The sequence below is a fragment of the Miniopterus schreibersii genome, assembly GCF_964146895.1.
Source record: "Miniopterus schreibersii genome assembly, chromosome: 18".
Lineage (NCBI taxonomy): Eukaryota > Metazoa > Chordata > Mammalia > Chiroptera > Miniopteridae > Miniopterus > Miniopterus schreibersii.
The window spans coordinates 23,469,026-23,496,666 of record NC_138121.1 but is presented as its reverse complement, the minus strand read 5'-3'; the positions used below and the strand labels follow the sequence as shown (position 1 = coordinate 23,496,666).

The 27,641-nt window shown below is 39.5% G+C and overlaps 1 protein-coding gene across 2 annotated transcripts in view; it reads right to left on the bottom strand.

The window, feature by feature from the left end:
• Positions 1-27,641, bottom strand: part of GAN (gigaxonin) — a 49,277-nt gene that overhangs the window by 5,974 nt on the left and 15,662 nt on the right. For both annotated transcript variants that reach the window (XM_081119251.1, XM_081119250.1), the window contains exons 2-9: positions 16,958-17,072; positions 14,113-14,463; positions 11,886-12,103; positions 11,556-11,677; positions 10,448-10,560; positions 9,079-9,228; positions 8,016-8,152; positions 7,629-7,757 (exon numbers count right to left, since the gene is read on the bottom strand). In XM_081119251.1, coding sequence (XP_080975377.1) covers positions 7,629-7,757; positions 8,016-8,152; positions 9,079-9,228; positions 10,448-10,560; positions 11,556-11,677; positions 11,886-12,103; positions 14,113-14,463; positions 16,958-17,072 — 1,335 coding nt within the window. The remainder of the gene's footprint in view (positions 1-7,628; positions 7,758-8,015; positions 8,153-9,078; positions 9,229-10,447; positions 10,561-11,555; positions 11,678-11,885; positions 12,104-14,112; positions 14,464-16,957; positions 17,073-27,641) is intronic.

The following is a 27,641-nucleotide window of genomic DNA, read 5'->3' as shown; positions in this document are numbered from 1 at the left end:
ACAGATCTTCTTTACAGAATTCCAGTTAATAAATATTGAAGGAAAGAGAGAAATAGAAAAATCACCATAGACAGACATTACAGTAATAACAACTGCAGGCGATGGGTGCTAAATTAGTGGTGAGAGCTTGAGGAAAAAGAGCACGTGTGCATATTCTTAAGTTTTCTGTTCCACAGTGGAGAAACCCACCAGACACCACTTTAGCCAGGTAATCAAGGTTAGCATCACTAGTAATAAGACATACTGACATCACGTTCTACCTGACGTGGTGCACAAAAGGACACAGGACCACTGCTGTGGCATTCCTGCCCAAAATGCCTAACCTCGGCCTAATCACAAAAAATCACTAGACAAACCCAAATTAAGAGACATCCTATAAAAAAACTGACCAATAATCTTCAAGAGTATCATGAAAGACCATGAAGACTGGGGAACCATCACACATGAAAGGAGACTAAAGAAACGCACCAACCAAGTGTAATGTCAGACCCTGGGCCCGATCCTGGAGCAGAGGGAAAAAAGACAGCAGCAGACAAGCTGGTCAAATTTAAATAAAGTCTGCAGTTTACTTAATAACGTTGTACCAACATTAACATCCTGGTTTTGATACCTGAACTATGGTTATGTGAGATGTTAATGTTAGGAGAAGACGGGTGAGTGGCTTATGGGAACTCTATTTTTGCAATTTTTCTACAAGTCTAAAGTTACTCCAAAATAAATGTTTGGAAAAAAATCACACACAAAACTAGACTGCTGAAAAATGATGTTCACTCAAGGTAAACTGACCAATTTCCTTTTAATAGTTAAAGGCACAACCAGGTCATAGTAGACATCAGTCAGACCTTGGGAATGTATCTAAACCAATGAGACCAACCAAAGTCCAGGCCGACACCCATTGTTAGAACACACAGGTGTATGGGCATTGCTCCTGGTATCTCTAACTCTATGCTACGAAATGTCTAATAAGCCAGAGGTACAGGTTAAGAACATCTGGATGCTAAATACAAGTGCAAAATTATCTCACTAACAACAGCACTTTTATTTCAATGAACACTCTTCCTATATTGCTATAAAGGAGTAGCTTCCACATTTTTAATTTAAAAAAACACAGAAGCAAAATGATTTGTCCAAGATCCTATAACAAGTCAAGAAGCAGAGCTACTATAAGCTGCCATATTTCTAAATGCCTTCATCTACCAGTGATTCATCTAACACCTGAATGTTGACTGGTACCCAGCAGTTTGCTGGGACTGGGAACACAGTTTGGCCCCTGCCTCCAAAATGCCTCTAATTAATTGGAAAAGTGAAAAATCGAAGAGCTTTCACTGGAAAGTGAAAACAGGGACCTGAATAGGCCTTTGAAAGAAAATGTTTGGAAATGTCAAACTACAATAACTAACTGGCTTATTCACATTTTATGTCTTCAGGGCTAAATGTAAATATCTAAACCCCAATGTTTAATTTTTCCCCAGCCTCTGAATAAAACAAGCTAAAGAGAACCCCTATGCCATGTCTGAGCCGAAACACACCCCCAGGACCAACCCCAGGAGAGACACACACACACCTCTTCTGAGTCAAACCCATTAAAAGACCATGTGTGCGATTGGCAGGTTAACGATCACTTCTAAATTAAGACATTGGGACTACATTATCTACTGAAAACGCACATCAGGATGCAATGATATTTTGAAATAATTTTGTCCAGTTGAGAATTTAACGTAATTCCTCCCTGGAATAATTAATGCTGAAGAAATTGGTCTATGTGGATGACTTACCAAATTTGGTCCAAAGCATATGAATGATTCAGACTTCCCAGGTTTCATAAAAGTCACTGAGTGATCTATTTTATATAATGCTGAGGCTTCAAATTAAATAAAACTAACATGAAAACTTAACTGGAGTATGTATTTGCTTTCGCTTATAAAACAGGTATAAAAGGCATATGGTTTTCCATTTCTTTTTCTACCATGTATCACCTTGTTGACCTTGGACAATTCAGCTAATCCAGTCTGTCTGTCATTTGTAAAGTAGGGATACTAGACACCATCACCACCCTCAAGCAACCACTGTGAGGATGAAATGAAACTGCCAACATAAAGCACTTTGCATAGTGTCTAATGCATAGCAGGCATTATTAAGTGGTGGTGATTTTTGTAATGGACAAGGCAATGTTATGCCTTTAGTTACAAGGTTTTTGAGCACAGGCTTATAGGACTTGGAGGCTATAATGAGGAGTCTGCTGATAACTCAGAATTAAGAATGCTCCCTGAGAACAACACTTTAAAATATAGCAGGGCTCAACAGCAGTGAACTTGAGAGAGAGGAAAGCAGGAGGGGAAACTCAGGCAAGGAGAGAGGGAGAGAAGGAAGGAAGGCGGGAGGGAGGGAAGGAGGGGAAATCAACTCAGGAGAAAGGAGTTGATTTTAGGGACGGAGAAGTTTTTATGTTGATCCTCCTAAAAGGAACGGCTACAGGCTGTGGACAAAATACAACCGCCTGAGGGCCTGAAGTGTGAGCAAAGACAGGCAGATTTGGGGAAGAAGTTGAAAGTTGAACAAGCATCCCACAGAGGGTGTTTCTATTCTTTGGTTACTTTACCGAAGGGCAGTGGCCTGGGACAGCTGAAACCCTGAGAGAGAAAAAACCCTGCCATCTTTCTGGCCACTGGAATCAGAGTAGACAGGGCATCGTGGAAGAACCAGAATCACTGAAGTGTGTAGGGGTTTCAGAAAAATGAGAGGCAGAGAAGAACCTCTAAATTATGTGCACTCTTGCCCGGCCGGGTGTCGCTCAGCGGTTAAGCGTCGACCTAGGATCCAGCCAATCAGGGTTCGATTCCCGGTCAAGGCACAAGCCCGGGTTGCGGGCTGCAGCTGATCAATGACTCTCATCATTGATGTTTCTATCTCTCTCTCTCCCTCTCCTTTCCTCTCTCTGAAATCAATAAAGATATACTTAAAATAAATAAATAAATAAATAAATAAATAAATAAATAAATAAATAAAGTGCACTCACTATCTCAAGTGTTTGACTGACCCCTGGGACCACGAATGCCCATAACAAGGGCTCGAAGGGTTGAATTGTGAGCTGCCGCCCGCTGCGGATGTGGCAGCCTGCAGTCTGAGCCTAACCAAGTCCACCGCCTGCTAAAGCTCTCGGAGCTGCACTCTAAAGCAACGTAAGAGACCGCAGGGCCTCGACAACGTTCTGTTCACAATGTCCAGGATGCAATCCAAAATTACTCAACAAGACAAGAGCCAGAAAAATAAGAAGTCATTCTCAAGGGAATAAACAGTCCACAGACGCCAACTCTGAAATGACTCAGATGCTGCGATTATCTATCAGGCAGGAACTCGACGAGTCTACCAGGACTGTACTCAGAAGGGAAAGGAAGATGTGCTGATGACAGACAACACAGGGGGTTTCAGCAGAGACATAAAAACATCTACAACTCTACCTGAAGAAGCTAGGATAGGAGGAGCAAAACAAACCCCAAGTAAAAGAAAGAACCAACCTAGACAGAAGCAGAAGCTGATGAAAGGGACAACACACAATGGAGAAAATGAACACCAACAGCTGGTTCCCTGGAAAGATAAACGCAGTGGTAGGTTTTGTCAGTAGAGGGTGCTGGAGGGACTGTGGGGCCTGTCCTTTTGCTAAATATGGTTAGCTGTACTTGGTAAGGAATGGGGAAATAGGGAGAATCTTCAGCAGGAGGATGACAGGTCAAAGTGATATTCATCCTTCAGAAGCACAAGTAGGTGAAATGCATTAAAGAAAGGGTTAGAAGGCTAATGACATTGCACGTAGGAAAGAGGGCACATTGGAGTAGGAGTGGAGAAATAAAGGTGGGTGAATGTAAAAAAACATTAGAGTTTAAAAAAAAGAGGATAAGACTTGATAGCCGATGAGATGTGAAGCATGAGAGAGAATCAGAGGACCTTTTGGAGGGTGGCCAACTGGGAGGATGAGCATTAGTAAAAGGGCGGGCCACAAGGAGCAGGAACAAGACACTGTCACTGTGACACAATAACTTGTTCCTATGACTTGGTTAACCTATGGCAATTTCTTTGCTCTCTTTCAGTTTGTTTTTAGTCAGAAACACAGAAAATAATAAGATATGGCATTTTTCCAGGAAAGTTTTAACCTAAAAATAGGGAACAAAGGCAGGAAAGACAAGAGATTACTTAAAAACAATAAATGCTCTCCAATTTTATATACAGATTGTTCATCTGGCAATGGTTTCCAAAGAATGTAAATATAACATACTTGGAAACATTTGATCTTTTAAGGAATAAAAAAATGCTATTTTCTTTCTACAGATATTTATGGCAAAGCCTACATTTTTAAGGCAATATAGTATGGGAGCTGAGAAGGCTAACTGTGGGGCCAGACGCCTAAGTTCAAATGCAAGCTCTGCAACTTGCTACTCTGTGTGTCTTTGGGCATATACTTAACCTCTGTGTATTTTGGTTTCCTCATAAGTAAAATAAGAATAAAAACAATCCTCTATATCACAGAGGATTGTTGTGAAGGTTAAATGAGTTAAGTGAGTTAATACATGGTACTTAGTGGCACAAATGTGTTTAGTGCTATCTAAACAAGTAAGAATCCTATACAACTAACCCTTGAAAAACACAGGAGTTAGGGGTGCTGACCCCACCCCCACAGTGGAAAATCTGTGTATAACTTTTGACTCCGCCAAAACTTAACTACTAATAGCCTACTGTTGACTAGAATTCTTACTGATAACATAAACCATCAACTAGCACATATTTGGTATATAATATGTATTACATGCTGTATTCTAACAATAAAGCAAACTAGAGAAAAAATATTAAGAAAACCAAAAGGAAGAGAAAATCCATTTACAGTACTGTATGTATTTATAGGAAAAAATCTGCATATAAATGGACCCACACAGTTCAAACCTGTGTTGTTCAAGGATGAACTGTAGACTATATTGACAAGAGAAATTAAGCTTTCTTCATTCTATTTATGAATTAACATTCAGAGCTTAGAAATAAGAAAAGTAAAGATACATGAATTTTATTTGGAAGTGCTTTTAAATAGCAAGGAAGGAGCAATTCTCTTAGGTTTCACAACTATGAGCTGAAAGCAATACACTGACATTTAAAGTTTATCAACTATAAATAGTTGAAAAAACCTGACAGAAATGTAAAGGTTCTAACAATTTCTAACATATCAAGGGCAGACTGAGAAACTTTACAGCCAGATTTAAGTCCTATGCAATTAAAACAGGGACAGAAAACGGTAAACTCATAAGCAACCTTGTTTATTCCAGTGAATTATAGTTCTCTAGCTTGTGTTGTCTAAACAGTAATTTAGCCATTATAGAAAGGCTTGTATCAGTACTTTATCAGAAACCAAACACACTGACCACCACTTGTTAATAAAGGTGGGCAGACTATCTCGAGACTCATTTGGGCAGGAAATTAATACACTACTTCACACCTTGGACAGTTAGCTCTCACAGTAATATGTGAAGGAAGAGAAAACTAGAAAAGTCTAAAATTTTGCCTCCCCAGCCCCACCTTAGGAAACATCCTCTAAATTGCTCTTACTCTGTCTAATAAATTTTCCTTAGATAGTTTACCCCGTAATTGAAGGGAAGAAAGGGCTATGAAAATATCCTAAATTTAAAATACATTAAAAGTTAGGTAACATTTATACATCTTTCTAAAAGCGTGGTAACTGCTCACTGCTTACCCTAATCTAAAATAATATGGGCCCTGGCTGGTGTGGCTCAGTTGGTCGGGTGCTGTCCCGTGCACTGAAAGGTTGCCAGTCAGGATACAGGTTTGGGTTGCAGGCTTGATCCCCGGTAGGGGGTGTGCAGGAGGCAGCTGATCCATGTTTTGCTATCACATTGATGTTTCTCTCTCTCCCTTCCTCTCTCTCTAAAAATCAATAAAAAATATGAAATTAAACATTATATTATGGCACCCCCTTCTGGTAATATGATTGAAACACTATCACAAGATTAATTTTCCATGGCAGTTTCCCTGTAGGATTTGAACATATTACTTCAATAAGAATACTGTTCAGTGGTTCTAACAATAAAATGTGTGAGAGAAGGGAAGAGGAGGAGATAGGGAAGAATGTTACCTACTCTATAAGACAGATATGGCAGCCTGTCGTAGCCTCTGACACCACACTTCACCCATTTAATTAGCATTTTACTGACTGTCTAATAAAGGCCAGTTATGAAGCTGAAGCTACGATTTAAAGTTGGTATGGTTGGACCTTGCCCTGGTAGAGCTTACGGTTAACAATTACAATGCAAGAGCGAGACATGTACAGAGTGTTATGAGATCACAGACTGAGGAACCCAATCAGACCTCTGGGAGTGAAAATTAAGCAGAGTTTTGGAAGAGACCAGATTAACTGGATAAATGGGGGAAGGGAGATTTTAGGCAAAAGGAATAGTATAAATGCAGAGCTGAGATAATCATGACATGTTTGGGGGAAAATGTCACTCAGTGTGACTCAAGTGAAGCATCTGGGTTGAACAGTAGCAGAAAGAGTAGACAAAGGCCACATCACAAAAGGCAATATGCTAAGTAAAGGAGTTTAAACTTTTTCCTAAAAGCTATAGGGAGTCAATGAATAATTTTAAGCAACAAAGTGTCAAGGTCTGAACTACATTTTAGAAACACTTTTCTATGATTTTCCTTTAAGTTACCAATACGTCTGAAGTCACTGAATCAAAATCTAGTATGCATTAGACACAGCTCCTAAGTAGATGAGATAATTCTGTTACCACTGTAATTAGCTAGTTATTAATATTAAATAATAGGAAAGGAGCAAAGGGAAGGCTAAACATTATAAGCATGGCCATCTGGGCAGCTTCACCAGGAAACTACAACTTTATACTCCCCAGGGAACCACTGGTCCATTTCCTGCAGATCACTGAGGGAAGGGACTGGACAAAGGGGGAAGATGGATGCATGCCCAGTAGAGTCAGGGTGACATAGGGAAAATACTTGCCTGTCAGTCTAACCTGGGAACAAAGATCACTGGCTAGAGGGGTAGAGCCAATGCAAGCCCGTGAAAATTTGGGAATACATAATCCTGGGACACAGGAATTCTCTCTCTCTCGTTCCTCTGGCTTTGTTCCTGATTCCTTGTACTTGCCCACATCCCCTCCATAGCCATGTGGCCCTAGATACTGCTTCGCCTACGGCCATGTGGACCCCACACACAATGGATTGCAGCTGGGAACACAAGCTAACAGCCTGATACTGGACTAGACTGTGAAAATATGGAGTGGAGGCTCTGGGCAGTGACTTTAATCCTAGCTCTGCTGAAGACACAGCTGGATTTTTTCCTTGGCAGGATGGAGGGAGATGGAACCTTGGAAACTCTAGGGTTCAATTCCACGCAAATAAATATCACTCATTCTCCCGTGTGAGTCTCAGAAAATTCCTTTTCTCATGACACTGCAAGAAGCCCACTTCCACTGGCAACTAGTGGGACACGGAGGAAACCCCACTGATAACAAGTCAATGAAGTAACTTGAAAACAAAACTAAATAAAGCTAAAACATGACTTTGAAAGGAAAAAGAAAAAGTTGCAGAAGCCACATGAAACCATTCATAATTACCTTTTAAACTCATCATGGTAGAATTCAGACTTGCAGGTTACCATCTCACTACCCTGGATGTCCTCACGACTTCTGACTCCTCCAAATACATACAGTTCCATGGCAACTCCACAGGCTACTGCTCCAAATCTGAAAGGCCACACAGAGCCAATTAGGCATTTGATTTACAATTCATGACCCGATTCCCTAATTCCTCTTCTGCTTGTTTTAACTCTGTAACATTCAGTGTTTGGTGAATACATGGATCTTCCCTTTTCAGGAAATGGATTACTCATTTAATTTTATATAAACTAAAAGCCAAGTCAAATAAAAGATTCATTTAAAAGAAAGGAGGAGCAAAAGTCAGGTTCAGGGGAATCTATAAAGTCCATATGTATGTTCTTTCACCTTCTCTCTTTTAGCGGACATATAGCAGTCCATTGCTGGGTCCTTGGGTCATAACATTCCACAGATTCAAAAAGTTTTCCATATGACCCTCCACCCATGGCATAGATTTTCTTTTTCATAGCTGCATAGCAGCCAATCTGAAAGAAGAAAGCAACAGTGGGGAGGCAACATTTATTATTAAAGTTAGATTGATTAATATTCACTTATCTAAGAGCATTGCAAGGTATTTGGAAAAGGATTTGATTTCTAATAGTAAAACTATGGTGCTTTCCAATATTACAACACAGGATTTTTAAAATGAGAAGAGCAAAGTAATACACATACTGTTAATCCTCAGAAAAGAATTAACTCCATCTAATACTATTTCCCTAAGAGAAGTAAATAACCCTCATATTCAAGGAACTTTTCAGTGTCTCTATCCTTTCACCACTATTTGAAGATTCCAAGATTTAGATTCCATTGAGCAAGATGTCAATCAATTCCTGCCCAAATAATTTAGTTGAAAGGGCAAAGACAGTGAGAGAACATATTATGATTATATCCCAGGACCTAAAAGTGTACATACCTATGGCACTGGACAAAGCTCTGGCTTGATGATGAACTCCCTGCCTACAACAGGGAGTATAAATAAAAATAGATGCTCTATAGAGCTAAAGTGACCTTTTTTAAAAATTTTACCTAGTGAGCAATGATAGTTCTTTACCTATAAACTAATGTTTCTTCCCAGTCCTGCATGATGATTAAGAAAATAGGTTTAGAAGATGTGGCTGCTTCCTAGGTTAGTGCACTCACAAAGCAGTTATCAAATGTAGGCCTTGGACACAGCAGTGCCACACACACAGCCCGCTGTCAGGATAAACACTTGCACACCCTCCATTTCCTACCTTGGTGTATGGCTGATGATAACAAAGGCAAGCTACAAACAGAGGCAGAATTCTATAACATTAATTCTTTTAACACTATCAATTGTATTAAAAGGAATATGTTTAAAAGGCAAACACTGTATTAAAAAGCAAACATTAACTTTAAAATCCAGTTTGTAATCACAAGATATAGTTCTCACCTTTCTAACCATGGTCAAATCAGGTTGCTTTGTCCAGGTTTTAGAATAAATATCGTAACACTCCATAGAAATTAGCTCTTTGTCACCATCCTCTCCTCCTAAAATGTACAGCATTCCATCTATCTCCACAATTCCAAAGTTATGTCTTGCCTGAAAAGACGTCAAAGATCTTTGTATACAAAAGGCCAACTATTGTATCAAAAGCTGATATTTATGCATTTAATAAAAATTACAGATATCATTATATTCCAGGGTTCTAGCAAAGAAGCCCATGCTCAAAAACCTCTCTCTCAAATGTTTCTGCTTTCCCTAGAAGTTTACTCGTCTATCATAATAGACAGAGAACCCAAGCCTAGGAATTTCTCAAAACAAGGGAATTACCTGCATGGTAAATTCATAGTCAGAATCAGTGCTTTTTACTTACAATAGCTCAAAACAAGAAAAAGAACTATTAACTTCTGGTTCAATAAGATTCTCTGTGTTCAGCACTGGGCTATAATTAAGTGTTTACAAGTTGATGTGTGAAAGACAAGAACCACAGCAACAGGAATGCCTATGGCAGAGAGGTGGTGGTAGGAACAGGTTGCTGCTAAGGCTATCAGCGGCAATGACAGAAGCCTGAGGTATTTCACATTCATTTGTCATTGTTCTCTCTCTCTCTCTCTCTTTTATTTTTAAAAATAGGTTTTACTGATTTTTAGAGGACGGGAGAGTGATAGAGAGATAGAGACATCGATGAGAGAGAAACATCATCAATCAACTGCCTCCTGCACACCCCCTACTGGGGATCAAGCCTGAAACCCAGATATGTGTCCTGACTAGGAATTGAACCAGTGACCTCTTGGTTCATGGGTTGACACTCAACCACTGAGCCACACCGGCCTGGCCATTTGTCAATATTTCTTAGTGTTCGTGTACCCAGAAATATTCTAGAACTGTAGATAGAGTGCAAAACACAGACAAAATCCCGTCATCAAAAGAGTCTGTTTGAACAAGTATGTGAGAAGGTGCTACATGGTTTGAGGGGAAAGCAAGTAGGGTAGGAGAGACAGGAATGCTGAGGGCCGGAGCGAAGGTTGCCGACAAGGTGCTATATGGGCAAACACTGAAGGAAGCAAGGAGGATGCCACATGGGTATCTGGCAAAGGTCCTGAAGCAGGAGCATTTCTAGAAGGTCTGAGAGACTGCAAGGAGGTCAGACTAAGCAAGGGAAAGGCATAGAGAGGAGAGTTGAGAGGGCAGGCACTAGCGTCTTAGGCAGGGGGGCCTAGCAGGGTTGCTACATTTTTTCTTACACTCAAATGCAAAACAAACAAAATGCCAAAGGAAAAAAGAAACATGCCAAACAAATAAAAGAGCAATGTTTTACCTCGTTCATTGGTGGCAATGCAGTCCATGAATTTGCATCTGGGTCATACTTTTCTCCTGAGCTCAGGGTCTGCTTATTTTCATCTTGGCCCCCAAATACAAACAAAAATCCTTCTGCAAAAATCAAAGGAGACACACAAAGTTGAAACTTGAGTGTTCAACACCCATCTCCTGTCTACTATGAATGCCATAGTTGTAGAGAGAGTATGTGGAGAAACCTTCTCTGATAGCAATGGATTTGAGATCTTTTATCAGATTTCATTCCTTCCTTGGTGAGACAGCCAAGTCTGAGTCACTTTGATGATTTTACTTCCCTCAGTATGTCTGAGTCGATTCCCTCTACCCATTTCTATACTATAGTATAGATTTAGCTATTTCCATAATATGGTGTGGAGTGATATAGATTAAAAAATTTTTAAGGTAATGTTAGGGGGCAAGCAGAGACTATAAAATAAGGATCCCAGGAGGACTACTGATAAAAATGAGAATGAAGTACTTGTGGGGTGAAATCAAAAGGCAGATCCAAGGTTAAGAGAAAGGAGGCCAACAGTGGTAATGCAGCAAGGACAACCTTTTCACCATTTCCTTGAGTAGGAACTTTGAATAATGCGGAGCTATTTTCAAACTTGCGAAGGTCAACTAAAACATACTTTCTGTGGTAAAATAACTTTAAGCCATTGCTATAGTGTTTTCTAAAGTTTCATATGAAATGACTGCTTTCACAAGACACTTTTATTTTAGACATAGTTGCATACTGTGATTCTAAATTGAATTTCAAAGATGATGGGAAAGAAACTGTGTTTCAGGTATGGTCACACAGCTCATTAGTGATAAGATTCACTGAATTTTGCTCTTTTATCAGTTAGGTCATCAAGTAAAATGCTCTGCTACTAAAGTCTGAAAAATAGCTACATATTATGATTTGGGGACAATAAGGACTGACAGAAGACTCTTTTTACCATAGCCTTGAAAGCTAGAGCTACACTGAAAATATCATCATAGAGAGATAACAAAATTGTCTCTTTAAAAGGCTGAGTCACTCTGTACAACCCTGAAATTACACATTACTTGATCCTGTGTTTAGGAAAAAATTTGCCACAGAATGGTACCTGCTGAGAGCACTCCGTGGTTAATTCTCGGCATGCTTAAAGGGGCCAGTTCAATCCAAAGCTGCCTATTAGGGTCATAAAGAGGGCACATACAGCGCATTGCTGCTGTTGGTTTCCGTGAACTAAAAAGAGAAATAGATTAGCATTTAATGTGTTTTATGTAGTTTTGCTATGATAACTATGACTAGTTTTACCAACTCTACATAACGTTTAAACCATTAAAAAAATCTACTGCTATTATGCTTTAGGTACTGAAAAATATGAATTCTTGTTTACATAGAAATCTCTCTTCCCTTTTACCACTTTCAAACAACACACACCCATACTTACACTCTTTCTTCTCCACCAACAGTCACAATGCACTCAGAGTAGCCCCGGGGTTTGAAATTGGCTAGCATCGCCTCTCCTTGCTGTGGCTGGCTCAGTGGTATGTTGCTGCACTCTTTGACAATTTCTCGTACTAATGGTTCATTCAGCATCTGTTCCCGTAAGTAGCTGGAGTCTAACCCTGAAACCCACAGTGCTGACATAACATCCTTCATGTGGACCTGCAGAAGAGGGTAGAAAGGAGGGGGAGAGGAATGGAGAATGAAACACATAGCTTTTAGAATATACCTTTCCCAACTCATGGAAAACTGTCATCGTTGATAGATTATCAAAAGGCAAATTGTAAGTGCCAGTATCACTTGAATATGCTTACTTGGCTCCTTTCCCTTCTACTTCCCATAGCCTTGATTAAAAAAAAAAAAAAAAGTTTGTTTAAAAAAAATCAGCAGTTCATATTTATATTTATGTATCACTGCAAAGTTTCAAGCAGCTTTCTTTACATCCTAAAGAGTTCCCATAGCAATCGGAACCCTTGCAAGAACTCTGCTATAATTTGTTTTACTTCACATACTTGAATGTGCTGTGAATTAAACATTTATAGAAACATTATATACAGTAATAGCTTGATATAATATGGTAAACTAGATAATAAAAATATCAACATTATTATTATATGAAAACTACAGAAAAGCCAAAGTTCAAAAAATCTTTAGTATTATATAATTATTTCTTAATTATTGTTAAAAAATATCTAGCACAAAGCCCTGGCTGGTGTTGCTCAGTGGTTAGAGTGTTGGCCTGCACAATGAAGGGTCTCAGGTTTGATTCCCGGTCAAGGGCACATACCTCGGGTGCAGGTTTGCTCCCTACCACCAGCTGGGGCGCATGTAGGAGGCAACCAGTCAATATGTCTCTCTCACATCGAGTCCCGCCCCCCCTTTACATTCTCTCTGAAAAGCAATGGAAAAAATATCCTCAGGTGAGGATTAAAAACAACAACACGAAAACAAAATATCTAGCATATAAATACAAATTATGTATTTTTCATGCTCCATCATTAAATTTGAACCAACTATTGCATTCTACATGCCTAAGGTGAAATTCTTCAATGATTAGTTTTTCTTGGCTTTGAAACAGTCATTTTAAAGTAGACTCTTTTATAGCCTGAGCCTTAAAAGGCAACAGTCTCTACAGTATCACGTTCAGATTAACCAAAGGGTGAAAAACTGCTCATTTCTCCAGCAGTCAGCGACCTTAGCATCCCTATCACTTTAAGGCAAGAGGAGGGTAAGGGAGAAGCTACTGACAGTGGTCCCAGTGAATGGCAGCAAACTGGAAACTGTTCTGTCTCCTTTCCTAACTTACCCAACTAATGTGGAAAACAGAACATCAACTGTATAACTATAAGCATAGTTTCTGGACATACTCACAGGCCTACAGAATTAAAAAAATTATAAGACAATCATTAAAACATGTCAATGGTTATCAAAAACAATTAAAAATGCAACTGTACATTTCAAAAACTACTCTAAAACCTAATATATTTGTCATCGTGATTATAGTAATTGAAGCTAGTATCTAATTTATAAGTATTGGACTTGAAGCCCTGTGATTTGCTTCCTCCCCCAGTGTATTAACAATTTGGATCTAAAGCCTGATATTCTCAAAGATCCTTCCTTCCCAGGGTGCCACTCCGAGAACCTTCCTATTTGGACCTGCATTGTCATGAAAACTCCAGAGTGCTCTCCTGCTTTCTCCCGAGTGGTGTCAGTCACTGCAGGGAGTGCCCACACCCCTTACCCCTGTGCCAGAGCTCCAAGTGCCCCCTCGCCCAACTGCCTGCATTAGAGCTGCTGTAGGGATTAGCCCAAGGATGTAGGAGGGATAGATGAAGCAAGCAAGAAAACAGGGAAGCTGCATTTCTATAATATTAAGCTTAAGCTTGAAATGCATTTTCCCATGAAAAACAACATACAGAGAATATTATGTTCCTTATAAGTATTCTTATTTTCATTGCTATATTGTTACATGGGCTTTTGTAGGCTGGTCTGAAACACCAACTGCTTTAATCATCCTATGGGAAGATGTTTTGCAGGTATCTTTTAGATAACTTTGCAAGTCTTTCACGCTGAAGGAGAAAGATAAGACATCGATAATTTGGATTAAAAATAACTAAATCAATAAAATAAGTAAAAAGGCAAAGTTAGACCATGTCATAAACTGCAGGTACCTTTCTTAATTCTGTATCATGTGCTATCCATCGAATTACTGCCTCAAATACATATCTTTCATTGCCAACGTTTAACTTCTCAAGAGAAATCACTTCTTTAAGCTTCTGGGGACTCAGTTCTAGGAATTCTTCTGTGCTGCTGACATCCCGGAAGTGAGTCTCCAGGTATTCCGTGGCAAGGTAATGGACGTGGTGCAGGCAGTAATGAAGTGCAAAGTCACGGATCCCGATGCAGTTCTCAGCAGCAATGCAGCCTTCTAAAAACTCGCAGCACAGAGTTTTAAGATCCGTCAGAAGAAGCAGGTCCGCTGCCTGTACGACGTCTTGGATGGTATCTTCGTTTAGCCGGATCTGTAAGAATTTCATAAATATTTTATATTGGAATGTATATATTTAAAACCCAAACCACGAATCTATTAGGCTGAACCACATGAAAGCTCCATTTTTGTAGGTCAAAGATGACGAAATATTGGCAATTTCATAGTTTAACATAGCACTTTTTTCCAAGAAGAGTTTGGGGGCCCCAAGGAACCTCTGAACCACATAAGCTGTACATGGCCGGTTAACTTTTCCTACTGCTTCCCTTGCTTTACCAACGTTAACGATCAATAACTCTTCAAGGTGAATGTCTAGTTACTCACTTCTATACTCAACTTAGAGAAAAACCTTAAATGACCGAAATGCTCAGGAAATTGTAAGTTCTGTATTCTACGGTAAACTGAAGATGATTTCTTTAAATAGTAGTAGCACCAGAACTGTGGAAAATCTTGCCTTCAATATATAGGGTGTCCCTCCCAAAAATGTATATACACTTTAAATAATTATTCATTCCAATGGATTAAATCTGAAGAGAAAGAAACATCAATTGAGCTGTTAAAAAAATGTATGTGTATATAATTTTTTGGGACACCCTATGTGAAGTTCACTCCTTTGCCAAATGGAATACCAAACTGAATTTTAGCTCCTTGAAGAAAGGGGATCCACACTGCCTCAGAAGCCTTGTCGGAAAACCAAACATCAACTCGGCTTGGTACAACAGATACAATTTGGCCCCAAAGCTACTTTCTGGAAAGAATCCCTAATATAAGACTTTAAAAATCACTTTGAACATTTACTTTTCCTTAATTTTCTTCAGTTTTTTGATCGATGCCTCTTCCTCCATCCACTTGACAGTTTTTCTATTCAACAGTAAAGAAACAGGCCTCTAAAATATTGCCATGATCACAGGTGGTCCAGACTCTCCCAAGAATGGTATCCAATCCTCCATTTGGAAATGTGAGGAGATTTCAGAGCAGAGTACAGCAAGAAACATTTTACTACGTTTTACACATTGTGTACCATAGATACAAAAAAAAATGTGTAACTGCCAATCACCTTAGAAAATGAGCAACAAAAGTACAAAGAAGTGTATGGAGTAAGCTACAAGTATGGAGAAATTTCCCATTAACATTAAATTTAACCAGATAGTGGATAGCTGTAAACTATTCAAATGTAGGCATGTAAAAAAAACCCCCACTAAATTCCATCTCCATAAAACTAAACTGCCAAATCAGTTTGTTATAACTTACCTTGTAACTGTGATTTTAAAACCACAATTAATTTAAATTTGGAACAAAATCTGTAAATAAAGTTTCAAATTTCAAGCCTAAGTCTTAACATGAATAAACTCTTATTGACTTATAACTTGTTATAACTGCTGTTGAATCGATTTTACAAGTTAGATAAGAGGTTGGTCCTAAGTCTTGTTTTGTGATGCTACAGAGTATCTCCAGTATTTTAAGGGCTGCCCCCAAATTAATTTAAATTCATTTATTGTTAATAATCATACAACACATAACTTTACATCTGCATACCCACCACCTAGAGTTCAGAGAAAAGAAGGTAACATCATGAAACTAAACGGAAGACTTCAAAAAGGATGACAGTCACCGAGTCTGACTCTGGGCAGAACGAGCATATTTAGAGAAAGTAAGCAGCACACTCAGAATACTTAGAAACGTGTAGGAGACACAGCCTTTACAAAAAGGAAAAGTAACATAAGAAGAAGGAATAAAGAAGACAGTAAGAAATAGCTCTCAAAAGGAATGAAGATAAAATGCATTCTCACTAACTTCTTCCTGTTAAAAAAAAACAAAAAACGAGCCCTGGTTCACACCTAAGATTTTTCTTATGAATCCTCATACTATACTTTAAATCACATAATAGCAGGTTGGGAGGACGGGGGCTGAAGGAGGGCAAAGAAAAGGAGAGAAGTCTAATCACTTTCCTCCCAGGTTTCATTAAATCCCCAGAAACATAAATGGGAATAAAGGGAAATCAGCAAGAATGAATGGGGTTGGTACAGGGATGTTGGTCCTGCTGAGGCAACAGGACCAAGGCATCATGAGTACAATGCAGGTGCCAATCATTTGTGTGAGCCTAAAAGTCTATTTCTACAAAAGAATCCCCCACCCAAGGAAGCTCCAATTTCCATGCTTTGGAGACAGAATGAGTTCCTCAACAGTGGGTAAAAAGCAAAATTGGAATTGAGATTTAAAAACAAAATGACAACAGTGAAGGGAGTACCCCACGTTCTTCATATCTTATGCTGGAAAGTGGAGCTCAGGATGGTAAAATAAAAAACTGAGGCTGGGTAAGATCTTACTCAGTCTGCTGTTCTGTAAAGAGCAGAGTCCCAGTAGAACACACTTGGGCACCATTAGCAGCAGGAGATACTAGTCAAGCACACGGTGACAGAAGATGATGATGAAGTGTTCAACGTGGCCATAGAATGGAGGAAAGGAGACCCTCACCCTGAGCTTGAGAAGCCTCTATTTAGTCTTCCTTCCTTTGTATCTCATCATACCTGCCCACTGAAGATGTAATCCAGGATCTCTCTCATAACCATTACCGATATCCCTTCAAGTTCAATCTTATAGGTTGATCCATCATCTTTTGGAGGATTATAGTTTAACTTTGTCCTAAGAAAGGAAAAAAAATGTAAAATTTCTATGAAAGAACAAATAGGTATAAATATTTATGTACTAAATACTCTATAAAGAATATGGTAATTAACAGTATATGAACCCTACCCAGAAAATTCAGTTTGTTAACTTTAGATCAATGTATTTTTTTATAACTTTCAACTCTTAAGCAAACATTTGTTCCAGGACTCTGAATGCAACTTCTTAAAAAACAAACAGACAACCAAAGAACTCAGATCCACATGAACAAGGATCTCTACTTCACCTTGGGGACCCCAGGTCTTTCAGCTTATTTTTTCATGTATTTAATTATCCAATTATTTTCAATAATGTAACAAGGACCCCACAAACCTACCAACTAAAACAAAAGCTATGACCCTGACAATAACTTGCTTCTAACCAATGGCCCTCTTCAACAATCCATTCCTTTGCTTCCCCCATCTGAAGTAACTATTACCCTAAATCCTATGTTCAATTTTTCTTTGCTTTCTTTTATATTACTGTATCCATGAAATATATATATTATTATATCCATTAAATATGTAATATTTATAAATTTTATAGTCGTACAAATTTATGACTGTATCCACAGAATACATATAAATACATTATTATATTAAGTATGTAATATATACAAATTTATTATTGTATCCATGGAATATATATAATACATAAATAAATGTATATATATAATTTTAAGTTGTTTTTAATTTTATAAAAGTTTCATGCTGTAATTTTGCAGGCATTTTTTTCATTTAATATTATATTGCTAAGAGTCATTTATATTGCTGTGTATCACATTGGTTCTTTGTTCTTTCTGCTTTACAATATTCCTCTTTCCTGTTGATGGGCCTCTGGGCCATTTCCAGGTTTTTGGTACTGTGAACAGTATTGCTATGACTATTCTCGTGCATGTCTCCTTTTTTATTAGGCAAAACAAATTTCTCTTGGTTGTAGCCCTGGGAGTAGAATTATGCTAATTATTCCCCAAAGTATGAGATGACACTAAATTACTCTCCAAAGTAGAGCAGTTCACAGCCTCATCTAGTATGTGTAAGAGAATCTGTGGATCCACAAACTCTACATTTAAATGTCATACTTTCTAAGTTCTGCCAATCTAGTGAGTAAAATATGGTCTCTCATTGTGTCATGATCTGCATTTCCCTCCTAATCCAGGTACTGAACATCTTTTCTTATATCTGTGGTCATATGTGTTTCTTCTGGGAAATACATATTCAAGTTTCTTCTTCAGGTTTTTACTGAGCTCACTGTCTTCCTCATATTGAGGTGGAGAAGTGCTTTATTACAGTCTTGACATTAATCCTTTGGTAGACTTGACACTTTTCTTAAGGTGGTTAACAATTTGAAGAATAATTTTTCACGGTCAATGCTTTTTGTGTACTGTTTAAGAACTGGTACCTTATCCAAGGTCTAAAAGATACTCCTAATTTAGCAGAGGAAAGCTAAGACACAGCCTAAATTGCACTTAAGACCACCCAAAGGGTCAGAATTGGTAGTATGGGGAAGCTGTGGAAGGAGGAGTAAAAGATGAGCTAAAAATAGAAGCATGGATTGACAAAGTCTTAAACAGTTGAATTCCCAGATCCTTCTTCCACATATATACACAACATTCCTGCACAGTTTAGTAAGGTTCTCCCCAGCTCCACTGGAAGTGATTTATAGTCTGAAGTATAAAACTGAGGGTGGGTCTCTGGGCAGGGTGATATTAGGTACATTTGAAGTAGGTATACTGTGCCAAAAACTGAGTTAAGAGTGTTTACATACTGAATGCTGAGACTATCAGTCTTTTTTCTCAACTCTCCTCCTAAAATGCTGAAAGCCAGACCTATATGCTCCATGCAAAAAACTGGAAGACTGTTTTGGAGGATTTGATTAGCTCAAAAGGAAAGACTTAAAGATATGGACATAGATCTGCCCCAAGAAAATACCCATCTTGATCATGCAACAGTGAAACCCATAGTCAATAAGCCTAACTTACAGGCTCTCAGCTTCCAATACATTTTGGAGCAGCACTTCTGAAACTTCTTCATGTCACACCACTCGTAGAAAATGTAATCTTACTGTGGGGTAGACAGATGAGGCCGTATGTAGGCCAGGGGTGGACAGAGGGCCCAGCCTTTCCAGATGCTGCCCAGACACTCTAGGGGTGACACCATCATTATCTTCACACACCTGCAACATTTTTTTTGGCACACTGGTTAAGAAATTCTGCTTTAGAGGACCACTCTTTAAAACTGAGCAAACAAAACTCAACAGATGTCTGAGGAAGAATGACAGAAACCAAAACCAACAGGACAAAAGAAAGTGTGGAGGAAGTAAAGGTTATATACAAAATGAAATGTCAAGGAAGAAAGAAAATCTCTCACTAATATTCCCAGAGAGAAAAGAGGATATTGCACTAATGAAACAAGAATAGGATGCTATTAAAAAAAGGAACATTCGGAGGATAACAAAAAAATTTTAAGGACTGCAAAAAATTTTTTAAATGCAATGTAAAAATAACATATATAAGTTTCCTAGAAAACAAAGCAAAAAGACAAAGGTAGAAAATAGGAGGACAAGTTAAGGAAATAAAAAGATCAGTCCAGAAGGCTGAAGAACATCTGAAAAACAGGGATACCCCTGCAAAAAAGAGAATATTCTCAAGTAAGTGCTCATAACAGTGGATGAAATAGCCCCTTTCTAAGGCTTATTATCATAATACTTCAGAACAATGGAAACAAAAAAAAATTCTCATATAAGGTTCCAAAAAGAAAAACAGGTCATACAGAAAAGAATAAGAGTCAGAATGGCTTCACACTTCTAAAAAGAAGTTAAATGGCCATGGGGAAATAAAAATTCTGAAGGAAAATATTTCCAATCTAGATTTTTTATAACCAGCCAAACTACCAATCAAATGTCAGCAAAGAATAGACATTTTCAGCTATACATGGTCTCAAAACAATTTATCCCCCATGCAACCTTTCTCAGAATGATGCTGGAAAATGTGCCCCAACAAACAAGGCAATGTATCAAGAAAGAGAATGCTCCTGGATATTAAACAGGGAATAATGAAGGATGGTGTTAGGATAACAGCTATGTACCAGTAGAAGGAAGCCAGTGGATTCTGGTGCCAGTAGAAGACCTTAAAGATGAAACTGATGGAATATATAATGATCTGAAGGTATAAAAAGGATATTCAGACAACTTTGTATCCTCCCTATATTTCATATTCCTGCCTCTATAGTTTCTATTGAACTAATAGTTTTACTCAAAAGGTGTTTCATTTCTTCTTGCTGCACCCCAGCTTTATCAATATTCTTGACACTTTTATTAAAAGTGAAAAAAAATTCAATCTCAATCAAGAGAGAAAAATAGTATAAATGGTACAAATAATACCTAATACATTAAAATTTGGCTTTGAAACATATCATATACTATTTTGGCAGCAGTTGTGTCTTCTAGTAATGTTTCACTTAGGATGTCATAACTATTTGTATTTTTCATTCACTGGGCTGGTTATCAAAATATCGATTCTCAGATCCAACTTCACACTTTTTGCATGCTCTGTGAAAATGGATCTGAGCCTTTCAAAATAGTTATACTTTGTCAACTGGCACGATGTTAAGGTTTTCAGTAGAGGGCGCTGGAAAGACACTGCAGGAGAAAAGAGTTCTGCTTCCTGGTTCTGGTACAGCAGCTTGGTAGGCTCCTACAACAGCCTGCATTTCAGCATCAGGCTCCTGCAGTGCACAGCTGCCAGCAGCATCCTGCGGTTTTCCCCAGAATCTTTCAGGCAGTTTTGAAGTAGAGTGTTTCTGGTGAGATACCTCTCTGTGAATAGCTTTCCCAGGCACCTCAGAGGACAGATTCCAGAGGGCTGACTTAAAGCAAGTCCCACCCGTGTGGCTTCTCTGCCATGCAGTGAGCCATGGCTGTGCCCTGTCCAATAGAGTACAGATCTCAGCCCTGGGGGTGGTGGCTGCTTCTTTTATCAGGGATTCCTGTATTTTTTAGTTTTATTTACTTGTTATTAGCCAAAGCCTCATTACTCCAATCTCCTGTTGTAGTTCATAATTCTTCTCCTTTAAAAAAAAAATCTCCTATCTCCTCAGGAAAACAACACTATTGAGGGTCTATTACATCCTATGGAGAACTTCAATATTAGATCACAAAATTAAAAGCTCCTGGTTTTGGTCCCATAAGCTCTCTTTGAAATGACCTAAATAATTCTTTATATTAAACTTTCTTTGTTCAAGTTACTGTGTGGCTTAAAGGCTCCAAAATGTGTTCAGATAGAGGGGCCTCAACCTAGAATTAGAGTTGTTCTTATTTTAAAGTAATTCATGTTCAACAAGAGCTGGCTGCATTTGTAACACTGCGGAATTATTAGAAAAATGAGATGAAAAAGACATAAACCGCCTGACAGCAAAGCATCAAACCTAGGCCTGAATCAGGTGGCAAGTTCCCTGTGTAGGACATGAAGACTGGTGAGGGAGGCTTGCTGCAGGTCACCCTAGAAGGATCGATCTCAAGTTCATGCACAACCAGGTTTTCATAGAGCTGAATCACATTAAAAAGCACAATAAAGTCCAAGGCGTCTTTGTTCTGGCGGAATCTGTTCCTGACACTGGAGAAGTGGTGAGCCACAAGGACAAGACTCCCATGGCCCATGAGACCTGCTACTCTGTATTGTGTCTTTTCTCATATGTAGCTGCAGTTCATAGAAGTGAGGAAGATCTCAGAAAAAGAAAGACATAGAAAAAAAGACATAAAATATAGGTTCCAATGATTTTATCATTGGATTCAGCACATGTAAAACTACTCTGTCAAATTGCTACAAGAGTTTCTAAACTCTTACTCTCAATGTGTGTAGGCATATGATTGTGAACAGGTAACAATTCACAGGCCACCTGTCTGTCTGGAATACAGTGAAAGTTGGTCCTTAGCCCTTTCCAATCTTAGATGGTAAGAGTACTCAAATCAATTACGAGAGAATCTTGGTTTGTAGCTGCTGTTATCAGTCCCTTCCATCTTTCACTTCAGTGGCCACCCCTCTCTCAGCAACCTCATAAGCTTGTGTTATCCTCCCCCTCGTCTTCACTGTATCCCCAGCTCTCCAACTAGTCTCTACATCCCTTTAGTCTGTTTCCTGTGGTTCTGTATTTCCCTCCTTCAGTGAATGCCCTCATTTTTATGTATCTACCAGCTAGCTCCTTAGCACTCCTCCAGCCCAACAGTCTCTGCATGGCCTTCCCCCTTTCACCTCGCTTTCTCATCTTGCACAATATCTCTAGCTCCTCTGCCAAGTATAACTGGGAATTCAATGAACTGGACTGAGTTAATGAATTTTTTAAAAAGTTAGCCTAGGAGTTAATGACTGAGAGTTTTGTTTCTAAAGTTAGCCCAGCCCAGCCAGCAGGGCTCAGCTGTTGAACATGACCCTATGATGCAGGAGATTGCAGTTCAATTCCTGGCCAGACCATATGGCCAGGTTGCAGGTTTGATCCCCAGTAGGGGGCGTGCAGGAGGCAGTTGATCAAGGACTCTCTCATCATTGATGTTTCTTTCAATGCAGCAGTCTTAAATATCATTTTAAGAATTTCATAATACTCAAAAAACTAGAAATAATTTAGAGTATGGTAAAATTGGGCCTCAGGTGTTCAGATATAAATATCCATGCCTATCACATTTTTTCCCAGTTCTCCAATTTCTAGGGCAAGACATTTCCCCTCTCTGCCCATTTTCTCATTTGTAAAAAGAAGAGGTTAAGAGAGGTGATTTGTGAGCTCTCTCTCCTTGAACATTTCTGGACTAACCTGCTGAAACAGGCCGTATGGACTTACTGCAGAGACTCTGCTCTGGAGACACATCCTGTTGAGTCCTAGAGGACAGAGTCCAACCAATTCAATCAGTTATCTAGGATTTATTTATGCCTTCTATGGGGCATGCAGTAGTTTATTTTTCCTCCAATCACTTATCCTCTAGGCAAACGTTTATTTTCTATTAAAGTTGAACAGAGGTGAAACAAAATCAATTTTCTTTCCTTGACAACACTAAAAAGAGGTTTTATAAGAAAAAAGTTGTCGGCTACTAACTAGTAAAGAAGCTGGTATTATTTGAAGTTTTACACCCATGAATGAGGTCTGCAACTTTTAAATAAGTATAATAAAGCCAAAGTACTCTGTTGGTTATATATAAAGTCCTTTTATTACTGGCTTCTAGTTACTGAAGATGTTCCATGGGTCTAAATGCCCTACCAAACAACCCAGATAATTAGGTCTGGTCCTTCTCTTCCAATGATCATTTTAGACATTACTGAATAGGATTTGATTAAACAGTGACAAAGAATAAGTCTAAGTGACCTTTCTTCTTCTCTGATGCAACAGCTTTTCTCCAATAAAAGAAAACATAATAAAAAAGAATGCAAGAGAATGTGACGTTCAAGAAGCCAAGATTTACAGAAATTCTGGGGTGATTCATAGCATTACTCATAGTTTCAAATGGTTCCTCTATCACCCCAAGCTGTGTAGCTACCAAGAGCAGGCTCATTGAGATGTGCGCAGAGGGGTTTGGGCCAACTACTCCATTTGCCCACTTAGGCCAAACTAATAATTTATGTTCCTTTGGGGAGTCTTTACAGATGCCCCTGCCCCCCGTGTCTTCATGAGCTCCTAAAAAACATCAAAAAAGGATCTTCAGGGCAGAGGATTTTTAGGGCAGTGAAAGTCCTTTGTATGACACCATAATGGTAGACACATGTCTTTATACATTTACCCAAACCCACAAACCAAGAATGAACCATAATGTAAACTACGGACTTTGGGTGAGTGATGGGCCAGTACAGATTTATCAGTCGTAACAAAGGCACTCCTCTGGTGGGGAATGTTGATAATGGGGGAAGCTATGCATGTAAGGGCAGGGGTATATGGGAAATCTCTGTGCCTTCCTTTCAATTTTACTGTGAACCCCAAACTGCTCTAAAAATAAAGTGTATTTTAAAAGTGTATTTCTTTAGTCCCCATTCAACTTAATAAAATATAAATTTGCAGCTGATATTTCTATCAACAGATGGCATCGTCTCATGACAAGGCTTTTTATGGCCTGCTTTTCCATCTACCTCACAGTTTCTGCCACTCAAGAATTCCATCTACATGGAGGAAGAGCATCTACACAGCTGAGATATGATTGGAGACCCAAAGGAAAGCCCAAGGAAGTCCCAGGCACATGGTGGGATACAAATCAGGGGTCACAGAATGACTTCTAGGTAAGCTTCCTTTCCATAGCACCTTGACCTGCAGGGGCTAACTAATCATTGAGGAGCTCCTCCTACAGGGCCAAACAAAGTCAGAGGAGCAATGAGGAGAGAAAGTCACAGAAAGCATAGGCATGATGCTGTGTGACTCGTCTGTGACTGCCAACCTAGTATTGGTAAACTCAGATTAGGAGGTGGTTAAGAAAAGTAGAACTGGGGCAACATTCCTCATATTACAACTCTCAGAGTTGAACTTTATTACGAGTGGCATTCCAATGGAAATTCAATACCATTTCTTTTCCTTCATTAATTTCTTTATTTTTCCTCTATTCATGCCTCTCTGCCTCCAATTCTTTTTACCTAGAGAGATTACGGTTCTCATTTCTTCATCATCAAGACTTTTCCTCATACAGATCCTGGAATGACTCATAAGTTGAATAAGTTTTAAGAGTAGTATCCCAACTTGGCTTCCCAGGATGTTCTGGAAAACTGTTCCAGAACTCCAGGGCCCATCCCAGACTAAGTAAGCCAGGTCCAAGACTGTGTATATTTAAAAAGTTCCCCAGCTGATTCCAATACATTCCCTCCTCTTGGAATGTTCTCTCCATCTCCCACTCCCCTAATCACCTGCTTTAACCCTTCACTGACTTCAAGTCTCCACTCCAACAACACCTCCAAAGAGCAGCCCAGGAACCACACTAAAATAACACTTGCACTCTCTTCCCTGCTTTATTCTTCTTCATAGAATTTATCACCATCCAAGAAACTGCATTTGCTTAATGTCAACATCCATGAAAATAGGGACTTTGTTTTGTTCACGGCTCTATGCCCATAGCTCATGAAGCGTCTGGCACTGAATACACAGTAGATAAATATGTATGGACTTGATAGCACACAGCCAGGCTGGGGAACCAGCGGGTTTTAACGCTGTAGTGTCAGTTACTGAAACAAAGGGGCCCCCAAACAAAATGAGCACCATTGTTGAGAAATGGCATTATTAACCAGCAGAACAGCTTTGAGGTGTCCAGCACCGCAGCCTACTGCTTCGTCCACACTGAGGGTGTGATGCTTTCCCAGGGCACCCAATCCAGGGTGTGCTATATTAGCCAGCAATTCCAGAACTGAATGTCAAATGCTTCACCACTGCAAAGCCACCCAAATGTCCATGACGCAATAGTCCTGCTCTGTGGTGAGGCCAACTGGACTCGAAGGCTGGTTATCAAGGTCTGCAGCTTGTGAATAAGCCTAATTGTCCAGTGCGCCATCTCATTCTGCTTTGTTGCCTTCTACTCACCATCAGCGGTGCACTGCGTGGGAAAATTAGGAGTGACTGAGTGATGGAAAAATGCAAAGATTAGGGTAGGTTTCCGGAAAATCAAGGGTTTACTGTCCAGGTGTCATCCCACCAACCCACCTTATGGTAATGAAGCTGAAGCAGAGACGCTTCATCACAGAGGATGCAGAATCAATTACTCCAACAAGGCCATGGGCATAGCCCACCCTTCCCTGGCAATCTCCCTGCCCCTGACTACACAACACAAGAGGATTCATTAAAAGTCTTCCATTTTCTCTTGATGATATCACATCACGCTGAAGAGGAACCAGAGCACTTCGTATTTTGATCTGCTCTGAGTAACCATGTCCAAATACATCAATATCTGGAAGAAATATGAGAACAGAAAGCACGTCCTTCGAGAGTTGTGTGATTTGAACAAACGGGAAATTTATCTGAGGGACGATAATGTTTTCTGAAGAGAGGACACAGAAAGTGCAAATTACATCTTAAGCAGGGGAGCAACACAAGTGAACTTCTCTAGTTTGTGGTGTGTGTGGGGGAGGACAGGGAGGGAGGGCAGGACGCACAGAGTATCACAGGACTGTGGATATGCACAACTACAAGTGACATTAATTACACCTGGCAGCAGCACAGCAATCCCTGGAGAGAAGATAAAGTGTGACCAAATCAATAAAAACCGTAGTGTCAGACAAATGACTTTGTTTTGTACAGCGAGTCCCTTTGCTGATCCAGGCACAGTATTATGTCCTAAGGGATGGAGTCAGAAATTGATCTCAACTAGCTGGTGGTTCCTACCTTTGAGGAACTGACAAGCCATCACTTCTAACCATGGGCTTCATGTCAGTAAAATGAAATGTTACTGACATTTCTAGTAGCATTATGTCCCATCATCTAGTGTCCATATGTACCGTAATAATTCTTTTTTCCCAGCCTGCTGAAAGCCTACTTCTTCCCCTGTTGTCTTAGGAAATGGTACTATTTTCTGCCCAGCTGCTTAAGCCTAAAATTTAGGAGTCCAACTGACAAACGACAGAATAAATGACTGAGCCAGAAAGTGGAAGTGGAAGCTAGCACTACCGAGTGAAAGTTGATGTGGAATGGGATGCAGATGGCCTTCACTTTGTTGTGCTTCTGCGGTACTGCATTTTTTTACAAACTGAAGGTAAGACCCCCCACCAGAAAAACAATTATGACTCGCTGACGGCTCTGATGATGGTCAGCAACATTTTGCAAAAAATTATTTTTAATTAAGGTATGTACATTTTCTTAGACATAACGTTGTTGCACACTTACTAGACTATAGTGTAAACACAATTTTTCTATGCACTGGGAAAGCAAAAAACCTGTGTGACTCACATTATTGAGATTCTCACCAAACCTGCAATATCATGGAGGTATGTGCGTATTCACACAATCTTGAAGTATCGCCCCATAATTTACTTATTAATTACAAGAAGAAAAATAGTGGATTAACCTGGTGAACGCCGTCTTTAACCACGTGATCAAACTAACGTTACTAATGTTGGGACAAAATAACATCATGGGCCCCTGATATAACACAGAGAAGGGTGCAAAATCACTCCTGCGGAAATCAAACAAACCCAAGTTGAGGGACACTCTACAAAATAACTGACCAGTACTCACCAACGTGCCAAGGCCATGACAGACTTGGGAAGACTGAGGAAATGTAACAGCCTGGAGGAGACCCAGGAGACATGACAAGTGAACTGCTGTAAATTTTGAAGCAGGTGCTGCTATGCAAAATACAAAGGAGGCAAAAAGTCAGCTCCCTGGGGAGAGCTGGCAGAGGCGGCTTCATAGAAGCTGCACCTGACCTGGGTCTCGGCTGAGTACTTTACAGTACACTGAGAAGGGGGACAGCGAAGGCACTGAAGTAAAGTGGTGTACATTCAAGGAATGACAGACACGTAGTTTTGGAAGGCAGGAGAGGAGAGCGGAGAGAACAAATTTGGGGGAAGAGGGTGAAAAGGGGCCAGTTGCTAGAGGACCTGCA